General features: G+C 57.2%; 1 protein-coding gene across 1 annotated transcript in view; it reads right to left on the reverse strand.

Annotated features, from left to right (window-relative positions):
- Positions 1-3,940, reverse strand: part of DRC11 (dynein regulatory complex subunit 11) — a gene marked incomplete at both ends in the record, with an annotated part of 101,794 nt that extends 97,854 nt beyond the window's left edge. The window contains 2 exons of the mRNA XM_084228108.1: positions 1,316-1,435; positions 3,617-3,940. Coding sequence (XP_084084234.1) covers positions 1,316-1,435; positions 3,617-3,940 — 444 coding nt within the window. The remainder of the gene's footprint in view (positions 1-1,315; positions 1,436-3,616) is intronic.
- Positions 3,941-26,770: the final 22,830 nt, after the last annotated feature.

Raw genomic sequence — 26,770 nt, forward strand, 5'->3', positions numbered from 1 at the left:
AAGGTGAGAATTGGGGCCCCCGAGACAGCAAAGGGCCCGCGAGAGTGGCACAGACGCCCAGGTGGTAGGCCAGAAGCCCTGGGGTGTGCCGCGCATTAAGCACATCTGAACTAGAGATTGGGGTGCAATGCGCAGCCCTACCTAACCAGGGAGCAGGCTGGGAGGGGTTCTGAGGGCTGGGGGAGAGACGTCCTGCTGCTGCCCCTGCACAAGCCAAGAGGCGCGGGAGGGAGGAGAGACTGCAGAGGGGTGAGGGCATCGCTGCGTGTGCTGCTTCCTTCCCTGGTTCCTGCAGCACCCCGGGGGTGGCCTGCTGTCCGTGCTGCGTGCCGTGCCGTGCCGGGGGCTCCCTTCGGGGGAACTGAAGGAAGCGCTGCGGCTGGTTCTGACATGTAGGGACGGACTCGTGGACACAGGAAAGGTGAAAGGCGGGAGATGACCCTGGGGCCGCCCCCCCGGAGTCGCTTCCCAGAAGGTGTGAGGCAGAGAGGGGCGCACGGGGAGTCTCCTTGGTCTTGAGCTAGGGGGCTCCGGAGGTTTCGGAAAGGTGCCGGAGCAAGGTGGGTGCTGCAGGGCGCTGCCATGACAGGTGACGAGGGAGACGGGCAGACGCTGCCAGCGGATAAAGCCCCGGGGGGCTGGAGCCTGGGGGGCCGGAGGCCCCGGCTTGCCCACCACCTGCCCCCACGCAGCAGACAGGCCTTCTGTGCCCCTGCCCGGCCCCGGGGGCGCTCGGGTCCTCCTGAGCAGCGGACTGGCAGTGCCCAGTGGGGCCTATGTGTAGGGTTCCTCGTCCGGCGGTTGCAGGCGACGCCCCCTCTCTGAGTGCCCCAGTTAGGGTGGTCGTGGTGCCAACGCCGGGAGGGCTGGGCCTGCTCTTCACCTTCCAGGGGAGTTTTCCGGGTTTTCCTTTCCCTTTCCCCACTCACGGCCCCCTAGGGGACCAAGCATCGCTGAACTTGAAGTTACGACGCTCCCGTCAGCGTTCCGGGAGGCGGACCTGCCTGAGCCGCCGCGGGGACACAGCGCCGGCCGCCCGCCGCCGGCCGCCGGCTGCCCTGAGACAAAAAATTAAGGGAGCAGAAGGTCGCTCCAGCCGGGAGGGCCTGGGGCAACTGACACGGTGTGTGTGCTTGGGTCCCTGAGTTATTGAAAAATAACGGCAACGACTCATCAACAACACATCCCGAAGCTGCACTGAACACCAGGTGGGGGCTGTGGCCGCCGGTGGAGCGGGGTTCCGCGGCCTCTCCCGGGGGGCGCAGAGAGGCGCCTCGCAGGGGCCGGGCACAGCTTGCAGGAAGGACACACAGACCTTGTCAGGCAGACTCAGTCCACTGCTGGCTATGATCTCAGACAGGATTTCCTCTCTTCTTCTGGTCTCATCTGCCTTCTCCTTCATGAAGTACCTGGGTATGGGGATGTCCAGCTGTTGCTGCAGAAGGGAAGGACAAACAACAGCGCATTTTGGTCATCGGGCCAGGACTCGCGGCGTTCAGAGCACACAGTAGGGCCGATCGCCGCGGAGAGACTCACGCTACCGCCATCCTCATGTAAGAGACAACGGGGAAGAGAATTTCTTTTTGCTAAGGAGACACGAATAAAGGCAAAAGGAAGAAAGGTAGTCATGGCAGTCAAACTCCAGCGATTCCCACCGTCGGGCCTTGGCCCACCGCTGTAATGTATGAGTTTCCCCAGAGGAATAGATTCCTCCCTACCCGAAACGACACTGCCAGCGAGGACGCGGCTCAGCTGCGGAGATGGCTGACTTAGAAGCCTGACAGGTTTTCACTGGCATCCTCAACGGCTGGTGTGTAAATGGTCCCATGTTTCTAAACATACGGTTTTATTTTTACCTAAATGACTCCATTGCAAAAATTTCCAAAATCAATTTGTTTTATTTGGAAACTTATTTTTATATGATAATGTAAACACCGGTGCTTCACGGGTGCTCATTATTAAAGATTTCAAACCAGAGGCGGCCAGAGGGGTATCTGCCAGGCCAGCTTCAAAAGTCCTGCGTGTGGAAGTGTCCACCGAGGATGGGGCGGGGTCTGGGCCACCCCACAGAGGGGCCTCATTCTAAATAACCTTTTAGATACGCTCGGCAGTTGCTGGTAGCCAGCTGACTGGAGAAAGCGAAGGTTCTGGTCCCTGGGGTCAGCCCCCCACTATCCCTCATTCCGGTGTGTCTCCCATGCCCTCCCTGCAATCCAGGGAATTCTGACAGGCCTTCCCCGAAGTAAGCATAAAGTGGTGTCTTCTTCAGAACTTGGTGTGACGGTGTCCCCAGGACTTTGGGGAAGTGGCAATAGCTTTTGGAACCAAAACTTTCTTAGGCCAGAGGAGTGTTTGGAGTTCTCTGAGGATGAGCTTCTAGGGTCCAGCAGGTAAGTGTGGCCTGGGGGTGGGGGCGCTCAGAGGAGAATGATTCCATTGACTACTATGATTGTATCTACTAATACACACGTTCAAGCGTTGTCCTTTTTAACTTAAGACAAAACTGTGCTCACCTGGCTCCACTGGGCCCATTTAGGGTCACGGTATTACAGCTAGAATCTCGGGGGCGTGGAAACAGACATGGAGAATGGAAGGGGGAAGGCAGCTCTGTCGCCCCTGGCGAGTGCCGGGTCCATGCCCATGCCCGCTGCAGATGGAGGGGGGCGTTTCTTTCCATTTCTAGGGGGTAGAATCAAGGAACTTCCAGCGGCATGGACGCTCCCGTGCCCTTACATGTTTCTCTACATTTGAGAACCTGATGATGGGAGACCCCTGGGTGGCAGGTCACAAAAATAGTCCAGTTCAGCCAAAAGGGGTCAGTAAAGGGGATTTGAGACCTCCAGGGGCGGCTCTGGTGAGCGGAGGCCCAGCTACGGCAGTGCAGGCGCCTAACCGACCCTGCTCTCCTGTCCCCGGTTCAGAATCTCTTGGGAGGACTGGGCCGTGCAGCTGCCATGGTGCCCCTCCCCTGCAACCACACAGCCACGGTCAGGGGCTCAGGTCAGGCAGAACAGCTGGCTGACTGACAGGACAGGCGCTGAGGCTCTGGGACAGCCACCGAGGCCCAGACACAGAGGCTGCTGGCCAGTTGGGCTTCCACCGTGACCACAGAGGGCGGGAGGGCAGCAGGGCGCAGGGGAGCGCCCTCCTCTGGTGTCTGACACTCCAAGGCACGTTTGGACACATCCGAGTCAGTCTCCAAGCAAAGCTTCATCCAGCCTGCAGGCCGCTCAGCAGGAGGAAGACAGAGGCTTCCTTCATAACAGGGAGCAGCGGTAGGGCCTGCTGCTGGAAACCCAGAGGGCTTGTGCCACAGGATACTGGCGAAAGGGGAAGCCCACTCCATGCCCAGAGGCCTGGGCAGACACACAGTGACACGACCTCCGCCACCTCAGGGCCCCCCAGCCTCCAGGGCTGTGCGAGCATGGGCCCCAAGCCTGCGGAGCGACCCTCGCCCAGGGCGCTCTGGTCTGACGGGAGGGCTGGGTTTCTACTTTAATACAGCAAATAGCCAGTAAATGTGTCTAGAAAGCCTGCGGGATATTGGCGACAGCCCTGCAGAGCTTATTAAAAACAGAAAGAAACAAATAAGAAGACAAAAAACCCAAGTACTCACAGGAACCAGCTTTAAATCCTGCAAGATGTCATCAAAATAATGAAACTCAGTTAACTCCAGTTCGACCATCTCGTTCTTCAGCTCCAGGATGCGGCCCATCACCCCATCCAGTATCTTCCGGATGAGCACACGCTTCTGAGGCTGGACTATCTGGTCGTAGACGTGCTCCATGCTTCTGAAGATCTGCACATATTTGATGTAGAAGGTGGCCAGCATTTGGAAGATGAAAACTTGATTGCTATATGGTTCTAGCACCTTCTGAGACTCTTTGACAAGCAAAGAGCTGAGGGCTTCCTGGGTCTGATGCCACATCTCATTATACATCCTGAGGGAAGACAGAAGTTAGATAATCCAGTGAGCAAAAGAGGCTCTGGGACGCACACCCATGGGGCATCTGTACAGCAAAGTCTACAACTCACCAGCAGAGGGGAGCCGAGAACACTGTGTGTGGCTCTGAGCCCCCCGAGTTCTGTTTGGGGGGTGCATGTGGGCTGTGCACAGGCCGCTGTTACTATTATTGAATAAACAGCTGGAAGAGTTTAAAAGCCTTTCTACTAATGATACAGGCTGGTTCCTCACCATAACCGTCATGTAATGGGAACGTAACCACATTATACCCACTCAGAAGATGAAGTTGACCAGATCGCTGACTGATTTCTCCACAGGCTCAGCTGGTGCGTATAAACTGGAACAACCACTCTGGAGAGTAACCCAGCACTGCCTCGTAGGTGGCGCCCTGCTCCTGTCTGTCTGAACACCCTAAGTGATGGTCCCCCTCCACAGCCCCAGCAAGGCCATCTCAGGCCGTGGTTCCCAGGGGCCAACAGGCCCACCAGCATGCCCTGACCGGATGCAGGTCAGGCTTTCCCCCTTTTTATATCTGGCACTAAGATTTTAAAATGGACCAATCAGGTTCAAGTTCACGTCATTAGTTAATTATTTGGATTGAAAAATGAGCTGACTAGTGCTAAATTGGTCCAATCAGACGCTTAGGATTGAAAATCGTCCAATCATGGGAGTGCAAACTGGTCCAACCACTATGGAGAGCTGTGTGGAGATTTCTGGACCTACTAAACACAGAACTTCCAGCAATTCCACTCCTAGGTATTTACCCAAAGGACACAGAAACATCCATTCCAAAGAGCACCTGCACCCCTATGTTTATAGCAGCACTGTTTACAATAGCTAAGCTTTGGAAACAACCCAAATGCCCAAAAATAGATGACTGGATCAAGAAGATGTGGTCCATATCCACCATGGAATATTACTCAGCATTCAAAAAAGATAAACACATGCCATTTGCAGCAGCATGGATGGCGCTGGAAGGGATCATGCTCAGCGAAATAAGCCAGAAAGAAAAAGAAAAATACCAGATGGTCTCACTCATAGCAGGAATCTAGAAAACTTAAATAAGGGACCAGGAAAATGAATAACTATAAGAAAGTGAAAATCAAAATCAACAAACAACTATGAACCAGAGACACTCTATGGGGGGTAGAGGGTGGAGGGGAGGGATTGGGGTCGAAATAAGGGGGTTGCAATTGTGCAACTGTATGGGGAATATAAAAATAAAATTTATTATTAAAAAAAAAAAAGAAAATCGTCCAGTCAGGCTTGTACAGTGGGAGACCCTGAAGGGGACAAAAGGCAGAGCAGGAGTCAGCCTGAGGAGTGTGCAGCCGGCCTCTGGAGAGAAGGCAGAGTCCTCAGACCACCTTCGAAGAAGAAGTCAACAGCCAGGCCAGGAAGAGGAAGCATTCCTCGGGCCACTTTCCAAGAAGGATTCTGCTCCCACCCTCTGAATAGAGATGCAGCAGGTGCTGCCCTCCATGGCACTCACCAGGCCGCTAGGCTCCGCAGCCCCCTACGCCTCCACCCCTCTGAAACCTTTGCAGAGAGGAGGCTGCTGCACCTGCCCCCGGCCCTGCCTCTGACATCCCCTGCAAGGAGCATCATCGCCGAGCTGACCCAGCCTCTGGGTGTCTGACCTCCTCCTGGCGGTGGAGTCCGCTGCTGTCTGGTTTGGTGCCCGGCCCTGCCTGAACACTCGGCTGTGGGCCGACCTGTGCCCACCTTGGGCACTGTCCCTTGGCACTTTTTAGCTCTCTTTTATGAGTCTTTTGAACCATGTCAGGTCTGGGCATCTACAAGTTCTCTTCCTTAAATGCACATCACATGCTCTGTTTGCACGTTGGCCAATCTTCTGCTCATTGTGGGGGAGGCAGCTCTTCTGTTACCTGGGACAGCCATTGCTTGTCCAACTACAAAGCTGTTTTCTCACCGCTCTGGGGGCGGTGGCCACTCTCCCTCTGCTCCTGTCCAGGCCAGGAAGAGTAAGGCTGCCCCCGATTCACACGAGGCCTGGGGGCCCTGCAGTCCTCCCGGAGGGCCTGATCCTCACAGGAATTGCACCCCAGAGCACACTGCCTGTTCCCTGGCCGGCACCTGGCGGGGCCGCCTCAGCCAGCCTGCTCGCACTCCGGTCCTGGTGCAGATTGTCAACTTGGATGGAAATAATTCAATTTTTTTTTAATTTTTCAATTTAAAATATTTTATTTTATACCTTAATATTCTACTGTTAATAGGTAACATCAATGCATTATACTGTAAAATAAATTTTCAATTATCATTAAAATCTTGTCTTTCACTAAAATTCTAAAATAAATGAACACTTAAAATTATTTAATCTATCATTTTTATGTGCTTGAGCACAGATGAGAGCTTTTCATCTTTTTGTGCCCCAAATTAAAAGCTTCTCTGGATGTGAAAACCCCTTTAGGTTCAGATGATGATGATGGTGGTCATGACGGTGGTAGTGGTGGTGATGGTGGTGCTGCTGGGGATGAGGATGGTGCTGCCGGTGGTGGTGGTAGTTTATGTCATGTCAGCCGCAGTTCTAAGTCCTGTGCGACAGGCATTATTCCTATTACTCTCGTTTACAGATGAGGAAACGGAAGTTATTGCCCCAGATGGCGCTCTCTGAATCTGCCTCCAGGCAGCCTGCCCCAGAGTTCATGCTCCGAACAGCCAAACTTTCTCGCCTCCTGTTCATCAAGATGGAAGCAAATGAGGGCTGACGAGTCACGTGGCTCGGGGTGACACATGCCACAGGAAAGATTTATAGTGAAAACAAAGCTTTTTTCTCCTCCACCACCCCCACCCCTGCTCCCCACTGGGTGTGAATAATGAATATTACTTCTGGCGCTCGGTCTATTGGGTTCAAGTACCAGATTTTTCAAAACCTAGCAGTATTTTCAAAACATGTCTCGTGAGAGAGCTCCCCGTAGACAGCTTTACTGTAAAGAGAACTCATTCCCGGACCGCGAGGATTCTCGAGAATTCCACTTAGTCCAGGCATCTCACTCCTCCGAGAAAACAACGAACAGGCCAGGCCCGTTACCAGGAGCAGCTCCTTAAAAGGGCAATAACCACAACCACCACCTCCTCTTCTGTTCAAAGGACCCCTGACCACAGAAGACACAGCCACGCGTGCCACTAGGCTCCCCAAAGACTCCCGGGGAACAGAAGCACCAAAGCTCGCTCCGCTGCAAGGCGGGTCGGGGCGTGGGGCCTCCGCCCGTCGGGACAGGCTCCCAGACATGACAGGCTTGTGTTCAGAGCGCGGGTCTGAGACTCGCTCGGCCAGCAGACGCGGCACCAGAGGAGGGAGCCCTGACCTCTGGCCAGGAGCAGGGGGTGGGGGGGGTGGTCGTCACAGGAATCCTGAGGGTCATGGTGAGGGAGGCCGCCCTCGGTATAGACGTGGGACAGGGGGACGGCGGTAAGGCCCGCAGAGGCCAGCAGAGGCTCAAGGAGAGTGTCCGGCACAGGCCTGGTCAAAACACCAGGCCCACTGGGAAGGGCAGGCCAAGGGCCTCTCTCAAAACGCCGAAAACCAGAGACCAAAGCTGTTTCAGTGGAGGAAACCCTCGAAATATGCCCTGGCAAGCAGGAGTGACCAAGAGTGAAGCCGAGATAACAGGGATTACAGCAAAAGGTCTAAAAAACTGCTCGCGAGTGAAATGACGGCAGAATCCAAGGAAATCAGTCACAGAAACACCAGCCGTCGCCCGGCACAGCGAGTCTGCAAGACGCAGCTAACACCCACAGAGGCAAACGCAGAGGAAAGGAACCCCCAGCGGGAACGACGCAGCAGGCGCCCGGGAGGAAGCGCACGGCCCGGCTGAGCTGGAGGCAGCGCCAGGCTCGGGGCGGCCGGCGTGGAGAGACGAGGCGGGGTGTGGACTCTGGGGGCTGGCTGGCAGCGCCCACGCCGCGGGGCCGGGAAGAAGGCACCGAAGACTACGGAGAAATCAAGTCCTAACTCCTGAGCGTGGGGGCGGAGCCGGCGATGACAGAGAGGAAGGGCCGCCCCGGGCTTCAAAGCATCAAGGACTGCGGCGCCCGCAGGGGGCTGCCCCAGGGCCGGTGACCCGCATCCCTCCTAGAAGACCACCGGGAGCAAGGGGCCTGGGGACGGGCGGCTGCACCCGGGGCCGGTTCAGGGCGCTTCCACGAAGGGTCAAAGAAACAGGGTTCCCTCCAGGCTGGGGGGAGGCGGGGAGGTGACTCCTAGCTGGGGCTTTTGGCCAAAGCCTGCCCTGGTGGCTTGCGCCTTCCCGGCCTCGGGGCCTGGCCACCCGGCTGCAGCTCTTTCTCCCTCACCTTCCTCCCTCTGTCTTTCTGGGGACCCTTGTTGGTCGCAGAGAAATGCTAAGTGGCTGCGCCCCCTCGCCAGTCCCCGCAACCCACATCTTTCCCTGCGCACTGACGCGGGCTTCCGGCCTCTGCCACTCGGACACCCCACGAGTCACCGCCCGCTGGCGAGACCCCGCCACCCGGGCTGCCAGGGGCCTGGCCAGCATGCCCTCGCCAGGTCAGCGCCCGCTCCAGGTGAGCCCCACCCCATCGGGCTGTGGAGGGCGGTGTCGGCGCCCTTAGACGGAGCAGTGCCCGGAAGATGACTCCTGGGCAGGCGGCCAGTGGCTCTCCTGGCACGAGCGTTGCTGACGCCTAATTCACCAGCATCAACCCAGCCCCGTGTGCACAGAGCGCCGTGTCAGCACATCCCCGCCGTGCAGGCCCCGACTTTCCTTGAGCCCAGAACATCACTCCAGAAAACACCTCCGCCCCCGCAACCGCCCCTGCTCCCTGCCACCCCCACCCCTGCCAGGCCCTCACCTGTCTGACTTCCGTATTAATTTGCCTCTTCCGACATTTCCCAGGATGGAATCGCACAAGGGAGGCCTCTGAGGCTGGCGCTGCTCAGCCAACAAAGCATCACCCCTTCGCTCCACCCCAGCCCCCAGCCGGCACCAGCTCCTTCTTGCCTTTATCCGGGGGAGGGAGTCCAGGCTGCCTCCTGCTTCCTTGCCCAGCTGCTCAGCACAAACTGACTTCGCAAAACCTCGCGTCATGGGTCTGCCTGCGCAGGGGAGTCGAGCCGGTTGAGGGGTGACCCTTCACCGAGCAGGATGTCCCCAAGTTCATCTGTGTTGGTGCATTTCCTTTTGATAGCTCCGTTCAGGGCCAGCATCCGCCCCCCTCGGACCCATTCCTGGGAAGGGCCGTGGACAGGCGGCGCCCCCTGTCAGCTGGGCGCACGGGCTGCGTGTGCTCACGCGTGGAGGCGTGCTTCCTTCCATGCCCCCCTCCCCGCAGGGCCAGCCGGGTGTTAAGGGTCAGCACGCTCCGCCTGAGCGCAGGACCCGCCCCCAGGACGCCGGTCTCGCCTCGCCCCCATCCCCCACTCTGGCAAATCTGGACAATGCCACCTGCCCGGACCCCCCAAAGCATGACCGTGGGGTGAAATAACAGATGTGAAGGCGTCCTTGAAAACTTAAATGCGCCAGGGAAGAGGCAGGAGCATTTATCCAGGAGGCTGCTTGGTTTTTGTAAGCACAAGACCGGTCCCAGATGAGCCTGTGACCCAGAAAAGCTAAGGGTTTCCAAGTCGGGGCGGGGGCGGGGGGTGGAGATGGCCAGGCGGTGGTGGCAGGATGGGCACTGAGCAGGGTACAGGAGAGTCCTGGAGCCCTCGGCGGCCTTCGCAGGCTGTTACTGAGCTTCCCCATGTGGTGCAGCAGGCAGGGGTCACGCAGGCAGGGGTGCCAGAGCGTCCGGAGGCCTCCAAGCCCCGGGCAAGTTTTCACTCTGGGCTTCTCCGGCTTCTTTCTCCCCTGCTCTCTCTCTCCTGCCTCTGCTTCTCTTGGCCAGTATCTCAATGCTGAGCCCCGGCCCGCAGACGTGACCACCACAGCTTAAAGCAATGTAACAACCGCAGGCGCCCCAGCAGGCAGGGCCTCCTACTGGCAGGAGGAGAAAAGCCTGGAAATCATTCACCCTCATGGCTGGCCTGGAGCTGGGAGGGGGTGCAGGAGGGGGTGCGGGCAGGGCCTGAATGGTCACACGTCGTGTACTGAGACGGGAACACTCTCGCACACCGTGGGAACTCGCCCCAAGTTATCCTACGCACGGCAAAGCCTTCAGCTTCTTGCCGTGACATCTGGCTGCTACTCTCCCCTGAATATTCCCTTGGCCCTGAGGGAGGGGACCCTCCCTGGGAACGCAGCCCCCTGCAGCCCTCTGCTCCCTTCTCCCCAGCCCTGCAACCACCGGTGTTCTCCGTGGCCAGGTGTCTCCCTGCTTCCCACTGCCACCTCTAGAACATTCTCCCGTCCAACCCATGGCCGAGCTTTGCGCCACTTTCACCCAGTCTCTCTCCAGGTGGTGCCATCGACCCTCTGCCCCACCTCGCCCTGCGGGACACTGACCCGTCTCTACCCACACCTTCGCCGCCTCCTCCTGGCTGATAAGCCCCCTGGGCTCCTCCACCTGAAGCTGCCACGACCCCTCCGCTGGTCCCCCTCCCCCCGCCCCCGCAAGCCTGCTGCCGCCTCCCTCAGGCGTCCTGCTTCTGCGGCCCGGCCGCTGCAGTCAGCAAGCAAAAGACTCTGTTGCTTCTTCTCTCCACCTCGGCGCCCCTGCCACGGTGCACGATGGCCACGCTGCTGTGTCCACCCCGTCCACCTGCTCCCACGCCACGCGACTGACTCCTGCCAAGGAAGGTCAAGGCCTCCTCCCGCCCCACAGGCGGAGTCCACGGTCGGTTCTCGGTCTCTGACTCACCCAGCGGCATCTACGGCGCCTCCCTCCTCCAGGAGAGTCTTTCTCCCCGGGTGTCCGGGGCCACCATCCGCCTCACCCTTGTCTCTCCGCCGCCCTCGCCTACCCCTGCCCTCGGGTGAAAGCGGCGGAGCCCCTGGAGCCGCCTCTCGGCCCCGACACTCCAAGCCCGGGAAGCCGCCCGCAAGGACAGGGGCACGTTGGCATTTGTCAGCACCTGCGATTTTCTCCGAGGGACACGAGAAACGATGTGGCCTCCATCTCCATCTCCTTCCCCGCCCAGTAACAGTTTTTATTTAATATTTTACAGCTTTTTAGTGTGGTGAACTGCACGTAACACCTACTGGCTTTGCTATTTTAAACAACATCCATATCTTCCCCACCAGCAGTTACCTCTCCCACCCCCTCGGCTGGCAGCGTCACCGCCCGCACCCCCGGCCGCTCAGGACACACTTCACTGCGTCCAGGGCCCGCCAGGGAAGGGCCAGTCTCCGTGTGTCCTCTGGCTGCTGCCTGCACGCCCTCCCCAGCCCGGGCCCACCTGCCTGAGCGTCCTCGCCTCGGGGAGGCCCCTTCTCCGTCCAGCCCCCACCTGCGGGGCTCCCCCAGGTGTCTCTGATACACAGACCCCTCTTCAAGTTGCCTGCTGGGTGCCCGGCACATTCCAAACTTGCTGCGTCCCCAGCCGGATGGACCTCCCGCCCTGACCCTCCAGCAGCCCCGCCGGGCGCACCTGCCTGCCCAGGGCGCGGGGCGGCGAGGCCGCGGGCAGGGCCTGGCATAGCTGCCCGAGCGCGGACCCGGCGCCCGCCGTCCTCGCTGCGAAACCCGAGGTGCCACGAGCAGCTCCTGCGGCCGGGCGGGCGCGAGAGCCGCTGCGCGTCAGGCCCTGGGCCCGCGGCCGCGGCTGGGCACGGTGCCCCTGCGGGTGCCCCTGCGGGTGCCGCGGCGTCCAGCGGGGCGGGACCAGACCTGGGGTTCCCGCAGAGCCCCCCAGGGGCCCCTGAGCAGCGGCCCCGGCCTGCGCGGGAGGGGACACCCGGGGCCGGGCGCAGGGGGCGGGGTGCGAGGGGAGCGGGGCCCCTGAGCGCAGGACGCCCCGCTCGCCGGAGCGGACACCTTCTCCCGAGGAGCATCTTTATTTGCTAAAATGTGAGAAGGGGCGCGGGCAGCGGAGGACAGAGGCGCGGCGGGCGGGTTGGGTCTGTCCCGGGACGCCCCCTCGCCAGGGCGCGGCGCCCCCACTCACGCGTTCGACATGACGGCTCGGCTCCCTCTTCCCTCGCGCACGGGGCTGGGGGCGCCTCCGCGGGGCGGGGCTGCGGGGGCCGGGGGTCCTCGAGGGGCGGCTCGGGCTGTGCCCACTGGCGGGGGCTGGGGCTCCGGAGCCGGGCAGGGCGGGGGGCGAGAGCTCCTGTCGAGACCCGCGGGCCGTCACCTTGCGGGGCAGACGCGGGGCGCAGCCTAGCAACGGGATGGGACGCTGCGCGGCGCCGCCGTTCCACCCCCACCCGCGCGCTCCCGCCCAGGGCGCAGCGCCCGCGGTCTCCAGGGCAACGGCCTGACGCCGGGGGGGGGGGGGGGGGGGGGGGGGGACGCGCGCGGAGTGGCTGAGCGTCCCGGGCCCTCCCTCGGCCCATCCCACCCCTCCGCGCGCGGCCCCAGCCCCCACCTGTCCCGGTCACCCGGGCCACAGCCACGCGCGGACTAGGGCTCGGGAGAGCGCACAGCACAGCGGAGGCGCTGCCCCACCGGCGTCCCCAGGATGACAGCTGGAAGCGCCTGGGCCGAGCGCGAGGCCCTGGCTGGGGCTTCCCTCAGGGCCTGCTCCCTTCGCCCGGGCGCGCCCTTGGGAGAGCTGCTGGCAGGGGCATCACCCGCGCGCCCCGCAGGACCGTGTCCACACCGAGTGCCCGGGAGCCACCCCCGGGCGGCCGCATGGGAAGGACAGAAGGCTCACCAGACCCTCGCCCACCGTGCACTGGGCCAGTGAGCAAAAGACCAGACAGCCTGGCAACGACGGGAAAGCTGAACAAAAGTCAAGTACAACTTTGGGCAGGAATTGCATGAAGAAGGCAGCAGCCACCCCTGCCCTCCCAAGCCGCGGCCGGGGAGAGAAGTCAAGTGGGCAAAATGCAAAGAATTATCACTCAGACTTTTTGCTGCAAAGGAGACGGGACTTGAGAAGCGAGACGGAAGGACCAGCGGCGGAAGCAAGGCTCCGGGCGAGCTCAGGCAAGAAGAAACGGGCTGAGGAGAGGCAGCCTCCAGCCTCTGGACCCCAGCAGAGGCCGCAGAGGTCACAAGGACCCCAGGGCTTTTCCGCCCGGGGACAAAGACTCAAAGTCCAGGACAGTTGTCACTGGAACAGGACGCAGGCCCATGGGGCAGGGATGCAGCGGGGAGAGCTTGGCGCCATCTCAGAAGCACAAGCCAAGCCCAGGCCAGTCTTGACCCTCAGGCACACCCCCCGCCTCTCAGCTCGCTCACACACGGGGAGAAGGCAGCTGCGGAGAAGGTGCTCCCTGTGTATCGGGGCAAATAGGAGATTTGCAGAGGGCGGCCTGTGCTCGATGCGAGCAAGGCGGGGAGAAGGAGGCCACAGGCCTTGCAACTCCAACAAAAGGGGAAGAAGGGAAAAATGGGGCTTTGGAATGGGGGGGCAGGCGAAGAGTGATCAGCGAGAACGTCCCTTGCGTGTGGTCCCCGCTGCAGGACGAGTTAATGCAAACGTTAATTTGCTAGACTGAGCTGGGGGCTGAGATGAAACGACACAGTGAGAAAGGCAAGAAGGTTGTAGACGGCCAAGGAAGCCCAAGGAAAATCAGAAATCGTCCAATATCGAAACCGTGTTAGAAAAACCAAGAAATAAACTGGGCACATTCACCTGGATGACTGGCTTCGAGGAGCAACGTGAGTCTGTTCCAGGCAACATAGAGGAAAAGATGAAGCCATCTCGGCAGTTAGAAAAGGGTTAGTTGCTATTTCTTAAAAGAAACCTTTAATGTGAAGTTTTCCCAACAGTGTAAGGAAACATGCCTGCAATAAAAATAAAAACTCTGTGCAGATCAAAAGTTTTCACTGCGTTCCAGGAAAAACAGGTCTAGGGCAGCCAACACCCAAGATATCCTGGGTTTCTCACTGCACTTCAGAGGGGGGAGGCGGGGAAACCTCGGGCCTCCGATTTCTCCACAGTAGCGGTCAGTGTCAGATGTAAGAGCAACAATATTCACAACATTCTTGGGGCACAATGTGACCCAAAATATTTCCACTCACCAGAGTTAGTATTCCCAGATATGAGCGTCCTCAGGAAACCTATGCTCATGTGAACTGGCATGTTTTCACATGCGAGGAACAGGAAACCCAGTGTCCAGCGACTGCAACAGCGAGAGGAGTTAGGCTCTTCCTGAGCAAGGGTGGAGGGGAGGCGTTTTCAGGGGTGACGGTGTCAGTGGCTGAGGGACACCGTCTCCCGTGTTCTCCCCACCCTGAAGGCGTCGGATGCCTCCCCTAAATGTCTGCAGCAGCTGCAGTCACACCCTCCCTGTGTAACACCTCGAGCTAGGGAAGGGACCATCTGGGAAATGTGACCCCGTATTATCTTGGATTATCAGGATTTACCTGCATCGAGAGAGAGAGAGAGAGAGAGAGAGAGAGAGAGAGAGAGAGAGAGAGAGGTAAGTAAAGGAACCAAATCAGGACTCAGCATGAGAAAAACTAGTATGGGCTGTTGTGGACGTAACGTTCAATATGGCCCATGAGCTCTTCTAGAAAATAAATGACTTTGTCATAGGGGTTCCCCAGGGAAAGGGGAAGTTCCATCTTCCGGGCCCCACCCAAGGGAGGGTGGAGCTGAGCAGGGAGAAGAAGCTTCAGAGACTGAGAAGGAAGAAGCAAGAAGAGATCAGGAAGGCCTGGAGGAGGCGCAAGGAGCAGAGAGACGCGTGAAGAAGTTGCGCTGGCTTCTTGGCCTTAAACTTGTCCCAGGGGCTTGGGGGGCGTGGAAGGAGACACTTGGAAGAGACAGAGACGTGGGTGAGACCCGCGGGGAGGCTGACCGTGGCAGCCTTTATCCTGACTTGGATTTCCATGTTGCTCTTTTCCTCCCAGACTTGCCTGGGCCCTTGTGTCCCTTTCCTGTGGGTCCCCCCAGGAGGTGCCTGACAGGCAGGGCTGGCTTTTGGGCCTCCGTGGCCTGATCTGGACCAACCCTGTGTGGCTGGGCATTTATCCACGAGGGGGTGGATAACTTTGGGTGCTTGATTTGGAAACTGTATTCTTCCTCTTCCTCTCCTCTCTGTCACACACTGATTGTGTTGAAATTCCTTTCCATGGAAGGTCTTATGCCTGGAGTATGCTTTGTCTTCATGCGGCGAGTGGCAGAACCTATTTAGAGTGGGCAGGCGTGGGGGCTCCTGGGTGCCCCTCAGCCTGCCCCGCAACAACTGCATGATGGACTCCATCAGTCAAGAGATACCGTCATGGGCACACAGACCAATGGAATCAAATAGAAAATCCAGAAATAAACCCACAGATTTATGGTCAACTAATCTTTGACAAAGGAGCAAAGAATATGCATTGGAGCAAAGAAAGTTTGTTCAATAAATGGTGCTGGGAAATCTGGGTTGCTACATGCAAAAGATTGAAGCTTGACCACTACCTCACACCATACAAAAAATCAACTCAAAATGGATTAAAGAACTAGACATAAGACCTGAAACCATAAAATACATAGAAGGAAATATAGGCGAAACACTACGTGATTTGCACATCAAAGACATCTTTACAAACACATCACCCAAAGCAGTGATAGTGAAGGCAAAGATCAACAGCTGGGACTACATCAAATTAAAGAGCTTCTGCACAGCAAAAGAGACAATAACAAAAACAAAGAGAAACCCCACCAACTGGGAGAACATTTTTGCACCCAACACTAATGATAAAGGACTGATCACAAAAATCTGCAAAGAGCTGATGAGACTCAACAACAACAAAGAAAATAATCCAGTGAAAAAATGGGCAGAAGAGCTAAAAAGAAACTTCTCTGAAGAGGAAATGCAAATGGCCAACAGGCATATGGAAAAATGTTCAACATCACTTGTCATCAGGGAAATGCAAATCAAAACTACCATGAGATACCATCTTACACCAGTGAGAATGGCACACATTAAAAAAACTAGCAACAACAAATGCTGACGAGGGTGTGGAGAAAAAGGAACTCTTCTGCACTGTTGGTGGGAGTGCAAACTGGTCCAACCACTGTGGAGAGCTGTGTGGAGATTTCTGGACCTACTAAACATAGAGCTTCCATAGGATCCAGCAATTCCACTCCTAGGTATTTACCCAAAGGACACAGAAACATCAATTCCAAAGAGCACCTGCACCCCTATGTTTATAGCAGCACTGTTTACAATAGCTAAGCTTTGGAAACAGCCCAAATGCCCAAAAATAGATGATGGATCAAGAAGATGTGGTCCATATACACCATGGAATATTACTCAGCATTCAAAAAAGATAAACACATGCCATTTGCAGCAGCATGGATGGCGCTGGAAGGGATCATGCTCAGCGAAATAAGCCAGAAAGAAAAAGAAAAATCCCTGATGGTCTCACTCATAGCAGGAATTTAGAAAACCTAAATAAGGGACCAGGAAAAAGACTAATTATAATAAAGTAAAAATCGAAATCAACAAGCAACTATGAACCAGAGACACTCTATGGTGGGTGGGGGGCGGGGAAAGGAGGGCTTGGGGTCAACATAAGGGGGTGTGCAATTGTAAGGGGAATATAAAAATAAAATTTAAATTAAAAAAAAGATACAGTCATGGGAAAGGATGTGAAGTCAGTGAAACAGGGTCTCCCAAATTCCGCAGAGCAGAACACGTGGAGTTGGTCCTTGATGATGCCAGCGTTGCCGCTGCTGGGCTTCCTGCCCACCCACCCCCGCCAGGGGCTGTGGAGGACCTGAGAGCCATCCAGCCGTTGCATCTTCTCATTCTGTGAGCGCGGCAACATTCCCCCACGTTACACAGGTGGAAACAGACTCGGCGGGGCTAGCGGCGGCGCGTCCACGGTCACGCCACGGGCAACGGTGGTGTCGGCATCCAAACCACCTGATGGTCTTGCTTTAAAAACAGCACCTCTCGGGCCTCCCCTGGTGGCGCAGCGGCTGAGCGCTGGGCTGCGAGGCTGCCTGTAGCCTCTACAGCGCCGGTTCGTTCCCCGGCCGCTGGCGAGGGTCCCACAAAAAAACAAAACAAAAAAACAAAAACCCAGCACCTCTATTATCTGTGTTGGGAGAAGCAACATCTCCAATAACTAACATTTGTCAATGCAGCTCCAGCAGGGCACGGAGCAGGGTCTCCATGACCCAGGCCGACTGGTAAAGGAGAGTCCTGGAGCCCTCGGGGGCTCTTCGGGCTTTTATTGAGCCTTTTGCACCATTTGCAGTGCGGCCTCCAGGCACAGGGCAGGCAGGGGGCCCAAGGCCGGGAGGCTGGCCATGCTCCCAGGCCCCCCGCAAATCTTCACTCCTTCCGGGCTCTGCCTTCTCTCCTGGCTGTGTCTCTGCTCTTGTTCTTGTTCTTTCTGCTGCTCTCCTGGCGTCCCCGTGACGCTGCCCTTGTAAGCCCATCTCTGCCAGGTGCGCCCACCCCCACTGCAGGTGCCCGCCCTCAGGCACGCACATGGGCCCGCAGGGATCCGTCATCATCGATGCTAATGGCGGGAGGGCGGAAAAGCCTGATAATTTTCACTCACCCTGCAATTAAAAAATGGCTTTCTGTGAGACAAGCGTTACTAAAAGGCATTGCTCAAACCACTTTAAGAAAACAGTCTTGGCTACCTGCGGAGGTAGATCCAGCAGAAAAGGTTGCTTGTCGTCCGTATCTGGTAGTTTAGGCAGCTTCATGATGCGAAGGCCAGGGGTCTGGGGAAACCCACCTGCTCCAACCTCCCGGCACACGCAGCCATTTGGGCCAATGTTCACAGACCCGTGTCCTCTGCGCAGCCCGCTCGCCACGCTGCCCGCAGGCGTGTGAATCCTGGGAGAGCCTCGGGGCTCGTGACGGAGCCTAGATGCGCCCCGTGTCAGCCTCCTCACGCCCGGCCCCCTCTTCCCTGCACGCCACTTTGCCCGCTGTGCCCTGGCAGTGAAGGGTCCTCCAGGCCCTCTAGAAAGTCCTTTCTCTCGTGCGCTGTTATTCTTGGCTTTCACATCAAGGCTCCGAGCAGAGCAGAACCGGCCTCTTCTGCCGGAACAGCCTGTGGAATGCCTTAGCACACCCCGCCCCACCCCACCCCTGGGGTCTCCTGGATTCCAGGGGAGCAGCACCCTCATTTCTAAGTCCCCTGCCCTTGCCACCACGCCCTCTGTAACACCGTTCCGCGTCAGTGTCCCAGCAGCAGCCAGGGAGACAGAAGCTTCCAGGTGCTGGTAGCTCCTCCACCCAGGAGCGGGGGGCTCCCCCCACCCCCTGGTGTTGGACAGACCTAGCACACTGTCGAGTCACGGGGCGGTCCCAGTCCGGCAAGCCGCTCCGCCTGCCTGCAGGTGTCCTGGGGAGCCGCCCGGCACCTGGTGGTCCCATCTAGTCCCGGGGCATCACCCCTCTGACTGCGGCCCCACAGACGCACTCCCTGTGACTCAGCTGCGGCACGAGAATTATGTCCAAGTGACCTTCAGCGATGAGCTCCGGTCTGGCTGGCGTTTGTCCTTGTGAGCCCACGACGTCAGAGGCTGTCCGGCCACCACGGCACTGTCCTTGTCACTAGGCTGGACGCCATGACGACACGAGGCTGGTCCGCCGAGTCTTGCTCTGAGAGCGCCCACGATGCTAAGACTTGCCATCTCTGCGCCCTTTTCCGAGAAGTCATTCGAGTGACCTGCGCTGGGTCCAGTTGAAGTTCAAGGACCAGAACCGGACCTGCCTTTCTTCTGGGACTCGCCAGTGCTCAGCACCCCCACACACACCCCCAACCCTCCGCATCAAGGTCTTCTGTGCCCCTGGGACTCCAGCAGATGCGAGTGAGGAGCAGAGGGAGTCCTGGCGGCGGGAGGTGGCCAGAGGCCCTGGTGGCGGGCGGGGGAGTTTCGGTGCTGAGCGGATGCGGCTTCTGTCTGATCCAGACGCTGGGAGCATTTGGATGGGCGCTGGCGCTGGCACGCAGCTGACGCCCTGGACTGTGGACTTAAATGGCAAATTTCAGGGCACATCCATCCATCAGGACCCGGGCTTTTTTGAGTAAGAGGCTGAGGATATGGGATAAGCGATTGCGAAAGTGATTCCCAGGCTCCGTGGGGCTTTGGGAGGCAGCCATCCAGGGGGGGCGGGGGGCGGGGGGAGGCTGACGCTTTGCTGCCCATGGCCGGAAAGAGGCCGGGAGTGGGGCCAGGCACCTGGAGCGGGAAGCGCTGCTGCAGGAAGGAGCAGCAGGTGCCGTGACAAGCACAGACCACGGAGCTCTGAGAGGAAGAGCCGGCAGCGCAGCTGGGGCAGGTCGCTGGACCCGGCGAGCCTGCAGGTCAGGGGCATCAGCTCGATTTGAGGACAGATGGACAGAAAGAACTGGCACTTGACTTTTTCACCAGCCGTTCTCCTGCCATGGTGTATGCTTGGCACGGACCGCTCTTCTCACCAGAGGAATGCAGCGCGTCTGTAGTGCCCAGCGGCCCCTGGGAGATGAGATGCAGCGCTGGAGGACGCTTCCGCAGCTCCTGGAAAGAAAGGGGCCGTTGTCTAAGCTGTGCAAGAGCGTCCCACGGCTCCTTTTCCAAATCAGATTGAATCCAACTGCCGTCATTTACACCTGGAACGCTAGGATTTGGGGTCTTCACCCCTGCATACGTGCACGTGCTCACTGCCTTCCACTCAAGCTCTGTTCTGAGCCCCAACAGGTTGCCCCCCACCCCCCCAGGATCCCCCCCATTTCAGAGTGCGTTAACATCTTCATACACACCAGCCTTCTTTCTGCACTCCAAACCCCAGTGTCCCCTCTCTGTCCTCACAGCCTGCAGGCCCTCGCCGAGACCCAGATGTTGGGATTTCACCTTCACGGGATCTGTTGGAGGCAGCAGCTGAGCATGGGGATGCTACGTCTTGGCAAGTTCTCTGCAGCACCCTAGATACACCCCTGGAAGATAGCACCCCCTTCTCTGGGCCAGCACCCACGCCCCACTCTGGGAGCTCCCCAGTGTCACCTCGTGTCTCTTCCTTCCTTGGCCCAATTACAGGTTTCTGGAGACTCCACGAGCGCCAGGGCCATGCTGTGGCCTGCACAATGCACCGCCGCTCCGTCTGCTGTGGCGATTCATCCCCTGATGCTCCAGGGCAGGCGACGCTGCTCTGGCAAGTTCTAAGCCCGTTGGTGGTTTGAAAAATGCTTTTTGACAGCGAGGGGAACAGCAGGCTGGGACAGCTGGTCCCCATGCTCAGAGTCCTTATAGGGCGATCTTACTGAACCCCTCTACATGCTGAGTGCACCCCCATATCACAAAAGATGGAGGCGTGGTCTTGACTGGTTTCTACAACTCCGCATGGCTCAGCCTCAGCTTTTCCCACTTTCCCTCGTGTTCCTCACTGCATGCGGTGGGGGGCAGCGAGTTCCTGAGATGCACCCCCTTGGCCCTGGCCCGAGACGAGGCTGCTCTGGCCCGAGAGCACGGGGCTGTACTTAGAGACATGAGGGCTGGGAGCCGGGGTGGATGGGGCTCCCCAGCGGGGCTCAGAGCGGTCTGTGATGCAGCGCCAGCAGCTGGCAGGTGGGCTTGCAGCCCCGGGCAGCCAGGTGGACAGGTGAGAGCAGGCGGACGTCAGGCTCAAGTCCAGCTGCAAGGTCTTGCAGAGGTGAGATGCAGCTCCTGCTTCTGATTGTGAAGAGTCACACTACGTGATAAGAGTGCCTTAGACGGCCAGGGCCGAGCCTCTGCGGTGCCCGCTCCCCTGCGGAGGTGGTGTCCACACGGGGCCGTGGGCAGCGCCGGCGCCCACATGCGCCCAGGGCTGGAAAGGAGCGAAGCATCAGCTCATCCATTCCTGGGTCCCAAGGCAAACACTGGGGGGCCTCTGCTGTTCCCTGACCCGCCGCCCCCGCCCCGGCCGCTGCAGGGTGGTGCCGAGGTGGCGGCCGTGGAGCCAGCTCGCCTGTCTGGGGGGTTCTCCCGAGGATCCAGTGAGTACCGTGTGCCAGGTGCCGGGCACAGGCCACAAGCACCCTGCTCGTGGGCGTGGGGGTCACTGCCTTAAGTGACGGGGGCAGGATGAGGGGACAATTAACGCCGTTCCTGATGTGGGGTTCACAGACGTCTCGGGGGACAGTCCAGATGTCAGCGACCTGCTGGCACAGGTTGTTATAATAACATCTCAGAGGCGAGCTGGGGCTGGGAATGAGGCTTCCTTGACACATTCTGCCGGAATGTGCCAGTAAGTTGATGGAAAGGGATGCGGGCGCCCGAACTCGCGCTCTGGACGGAATTCCAGTGATAACAGCTCAGACAAACACCGACGCCCTTTGACGTCAAACAGAAATCACTTCCACTGGGAAATGAGTATATGAGTGTGTGTGTTTCTTATAAGCGGCCTTTATTAGCTATAAATAAAACTGCCCAGTGTGAGAAAAAGTTAAAAAGGAACTGGCCGGAAGCAGGATGTTGTGTTCTGTTGTTATTGTGCTGTTTTTTCACAAACAGCCAGGCGGCTTTTGTAACCCAGGTGCAAAGGAGGTCACCGCTCATTGTTTGACCACCTGCGGTCTCAGATGGATGGGGCTCCCCAGCCACTGCTCCGTCCAGCCGGGCGCCCGCTCCGGCCACGGTCTCCGATATTTTGATAAAACTTCTGAATAGCACGTGGCAGGCCCGTTTCTGTTTTGCTTTTTCCCTTTGCCTCTCCGACCACCTCCCTGCCGTTTGCTGTTTTAGCCTCACAATGCTCATGATAACACAATGGCTCCGGGTGCCGGGGAGAGGAAGCTAATTACAAAGCCCAGCTGCATTGTTCATGAGACAAAAGTGATCCATTAATGAGGCTTACTTAGAGACTTGAATCACCATCGCTGTGGCTGCATCAATAAGATGCAGCCTAGCAGCAGAGGAGATATCGACTTAGTCTAGCAGCTTACGCGGGACCCTGCCGGGCTTACTAGAATGCAAGCTCGGTTTAAACAGGCCAGGCAGGAGGCGAGTGAGAATTCTTACGCTTCCTCCCCCACCCGCCCCCAGCTGTCTCTCTGTCCCCCTCTGTCTAGTCTTTCTCCCTAGAAGTGGGCCACCTCCTGAGAAGCAGCCCCATCCTGTGCCCGGGACCCAGCCCCCCAGGGCTCCGGGGGTGTCATCTGGCAGGTTTCCCGAGGCACCAGAGCGGTAGCCAGTGCAGCCCGCTGTCTCTGGAGAACTGAGCAACTAAAGGCAGCGTGGGCCTGCGCCCGCCTGCTGCCTCCCCTGGGAACTGCTCACGGAGGCTTTTTATGCGGAGAAAATTGTTTCACACGTGGGGGTTGAACTAACACTTGAAATGCAGGTGAAAAATAACAAGAGCAAGCACTTAAAAAAATACCTTTTGTGACCGCACGTCAGTGCAGAACAGCGAGCCGTTCTCCGGGACGCTGCTCCCGGCTCTCTCAGCCAACCCCGAGCGCTGAGTGCGCGGAGCAGACGCTGAGAATTGCAGAATCACAGAAAGGCCAAAATATTTGTCAGCATGACTTTGCATTTTTGTTTCCATTCCTCCTGATTTCTCCCTTTTCCTTTCAGTAAAAGTAAAAATAAAATCCCATGTATAAACTGAAAAATAGATTTTAGATGCTACAGTACAGCAGAAATCTAGAATAAGGATTTTCATCTGTGTTTCCATCTGTCAGGATACAGGCCTCATCCTTTGTGGGTTTTGTGGCTCAATAAAAAAGCAGAGACAGATAGAAAGCTGAGGAAGCGATCTCGGTACAGACATCAAGTGCACACACAGAATGTTCTGCATTGGGAGCAACAACAAAAAGTAATTCAATGTCTTAAATACACTGTTTGGAGTTTCCATTTCTTCACGGTCAGTTTTGGTAAGTAATTTATCTCAGGCCACGTAGTCATTTCCTGTAAGTTGTAGAACATGCTAGATTCTGTTGTGGATAGTATTCCTGTAATATTCCTTGTACTATCTTCTGCACGTGGGGCAACATCCTCTTTGCTACCCCTGACATTTGTAACTTGTATTTTCTCTTTTTCCTTGGTTAGTGTTGCTAAGGGGTCATCATTTTTAGAATATATTCAAAGAGGCAAGTTTTGGTTTTATCAGTTTTCTTTGTGTCCTGTACTAGTTATATGGTTGCATCACAAGTCACCCCAATGGGCAGTGGTGTGCAGCCACAGGTAGTCAGGATCTCAGGGCCTCTGTGGGTCAGAAGTCTGAGCAGCGTGCATGGAGATCTCTGCCCAGGCGCCCGCAGGCTGCAGCCAGGAGCCAGCTGTGCTCTGGTCTCATCTGAAAGCTCGGCCGGAGCAAGTTGCTGTGCCGCTCACTGATGTGCTGGCTGCAGGGGTCAGGTCCTCTGGGGCTGCTGGACTGAGGGACAGGCCTGAGTCGGTCATTGGCTTCAGATCTCTGGCCTCCCCAGGACGGCAGCTGGGTCCAACATGGAGAGCCAGCCAGGACAGGAGGGGGCGGCATGTGAGGGAAGACACGCCTGAGACACAGTCCATGCTCGATACTCGATACTCCATGTACAACTCTCCAGTTGTACATTTGTGTGTGGCAGGAGGGCTAGTCCTGTACAGGTGAACTCATCAGGACTGGGCAGAATCACTATTTTTATTTTAATAAATAACTGCCTTTCTCTTGAAGACTTCCTCTTCCATGACACTAGATTGTTTCTTTGCCAAATAGTCTTCTTTATACTTTGTGCTTCCAAACTGTTTCCTTAACATCTGTTCCTTTCATGTCTTAGCAATATCTAGGTTTAATGACACAGGAATAAACGTATCATAAAGTTAATAGAAAAGGCAGTACTGCCGTTGATGTGCTGATAACCTCCCTGTGACTGTTGATTGAACTTAAAACTCATTTCAGAAAAGCAGTGGATCAAGAGAGTTTATGCCATGAAATCTTTCCATTAATCTAGAATGTGTGTAATCATCACAATTATCTGCAGCCTTTGCAATAATCTAGAATTTAATAATTACAACACGCTAAATCCTTACAATGATTTTTAGAATTTAAACATTCATTACGATCACCTGAATTATTGCAATAATCTAGAATTTGTGATCATTATGATCGTCTGAAATCATTACAATAATATAGAATTTAAATGAGTGACAAGTAGTCAAAATTATTTGTTATTCAATTTGACATTTTTATGTATTATCCATTTATTATTGTCACTGTTCACAACAACGCCTCCTGATTCTCCATGTCACGTTCTGACCACCCCCCCAGAACGCGTGTCCACCCTGTGTGGAAGGTTTGGCCTTTGAGCTCACCCTTTGCACCTGTGGCTCTTCCCAGCGGGTGTCCTGCCCTGAGCCTCCTAAGTGTGGCACCTTTGCCCATATTCCTTCAAAAAGGCTGTAGGACAGATGGGAAGATGTGACAGTGGCCGCTGACACGGGGCTGCACACGGGAGGGGGGCCTGCCCATGCCACTGCCTCCACGCGGCCCACGGTGCGGGTGTGGGTATCTGCAGACTCAGCAGGGGCTCTGCTTCCCCGAGGCAGGCCCAGCCCACCTTGACCCCCCCACTGAGGACCAGCGTCGACAGCCCTCTGCAGGATCAAATCCTTTAAGCTCATCTGTTGAAAAATGCCAGGACCTCTGTGAAGATAAACTTTGTTTTCTGCAGAAACAGACAGTCGGATTACCGTCCCTTCTGCTTGTTTCAAGGCCTGGGCAAGTTAGAAATGGAGCCAAACAAGGGTCATACGGAGCTGTGATACGGAGAATTAAGGCTGAGGCAGACCGAGAAAACAAGCGGTCAGATGGGAAGGAAAGGCAAAAGGAAGAGGCCCTGGGCAGTCGGAGAGAGTGTTTTGTTGTGTCGCTGACTCTTCCGGGGCTTCAGAGGCCCTGTCTTGGCGTCCCAGGTCTCTGCGGTCAGCAGCCTGAGTGTGGCAGGGGTCCGGGTCAGGGTGTCCAGGCCGAGAGGGGTGCTGGCTGGACCACCTGCCTTTCCAGAGGTTGGGGTGCTCTTCAAGCTCCTTCAGGTGTTGACAGAACCGACCCCTCAGGCTCTGGCCTAGAAGCCGCTCTCCCAGCCCAGGCCTGCGACCCCCTCAGCTTGCTCCCCAGGGTCAGCGACAGCCTTTCTGGAAGGGGCCACAGCCGGGCTTCTCCAGGCTGACATCTGATGAGGGACTGCCAGCTGCCCAGGCAGGCCCCCCAAGCTGCAGGGGAGGGACTGCACGGGTCATGTCCACCAGGAATCTTGGGGGTCTTTGGGAGTCTCGCTGTCATGGGCTATAAAATCAGGTGGTTTAAAAACAAAAACCTCTTGGGCTGGGAAGGCAACAGGTTCTGAGAGAAAGCATCTCTGTGCAGCCTCCCCGCGCTACGGCCGGGTGGGGCGGGTCACGCCGAGTCCTGCGCACGATGCTTCTGCAAGGTGGGCGCTGCTTGGCGAGTGCAAGAGAATTTGGTTGAGTGTGTGTGCAATGTGGGTGTGTGCAAAGTGTGGGTATGTGCAAAGTGTGGGTGTGTGCTTGTGCACTCGGTGTGCGTGTGTGTGCATGTGCACTGTGTGTGCATGTGTGGGTATGTGCGAGCAGTGCGCATGTGTGTGCACTCGGTGTGCGTATGTGTGCACATGCGCTTACTGCAGTGCGGGTCCCCACCCGCCGCTGGCTCCTCCCGTCCGGGGTGAACTGTCCCCTGCACCTTGAACTGCACCTTCTCTTCTCCAGGAGCGCAAGGCAGCCACCTGCTCTGTGACTCCTCCGCACTTTCTCTCCCCCAAGCCAGAGCCTTCCCAGTGGTAGCCTCTGCACCTTAATCTTTTTTTTTTTCTGCATCCATTTTATTTATTTATTTTTTAAAGATTTTATTTATTTATTTATTTATTTATTTATACAAGCACTGGGTACAGTCAGAAGCGCGGGAGGGTGAGAGGATTCACCAGAGCCAGAGCGGGGAGCAGAGCAGGCAGAAGGACCGAAGGACACTGCTGAGGGGAGCCGCGGGCGGCAGGAGAGGTCTGCGCACCATGTGGGACCCTCCTCCGGTGGCCGGGGAGCAGCCGGGGATGGAACCGGTGCTGCAGAGGCTGCGGGCAGCTTCGCAACCCAGCGCTCAACCGCTGCGCCACCGGGGAGGCCCTGCATCCATTTTAGTGTCATCAAAACATCCAGTGAGGAGAATCCTCTGCACTGGGGACGGATTCTGAGGCCGAGCGGGGCTGCCGTGAGTGGGGCTGCTGTGCCTGGGGGGCACAAGCCTTGTGGCAGATTCCCCACTGGGGCACTGACCGAGGCTCCCCTCCCACCCAGGAGAATGTCCCGGGGGGTCCTCACCAGCCCTCTCCTTAGAGGTGCTCTTGTGTGCACCGGGGAGCGGGCGTAGGCTCTCAGGACACCAAGGTCCGTTTCTAGTGACTTGTCTGCATGAAAGGAGAGATACTGAGCACAGACCCCCTCGCATGGTCACAGGTCTGGCCTCCGGGTGAGTGTGCGGCCTCCCGGGTGAGGACAGATGGGCCGCAGGTACATCTAGCCGGGGGTGAAGGAGCATCAGCACCCCAGGGCTGACTCTGGGGCTCCCTGAGAGCTGGCGAGAAGGCCTGTTGCTCATGGATTGAAATAAAGGCTCGAGGTGGAGCAACATAAATCTCCGGGTGAAGGAATTATTAGTGGTGCCGTGACCTGGCGTGAACTCCGACGAGCTAAGAGGCATTATGATGGCTGCCCCTTTCTCCAGCCGCAGAGAGGGTTACCTTGTACTTTCAAAGTAAACACCCCAGGCATGCTTTTGATGACCCTCCACCCGCTGAAAACTCGCCTCTGGATGGTATGCGGGAGGCGCTGGCCGGGCGAGGCCTGGAATCTGGCTGTTT

Source organism: Talpa europaea (assembly GCF_964194135.1).
Source record: "Talpa europaea genome assembly, chromosome: 1".
Classification (NCBI taxonomy): Eukaryota; Metazoa; Chordata; class Mammalia; order Eulipotyphla; family Talpidae; genus Talpa; species Talpa europaea.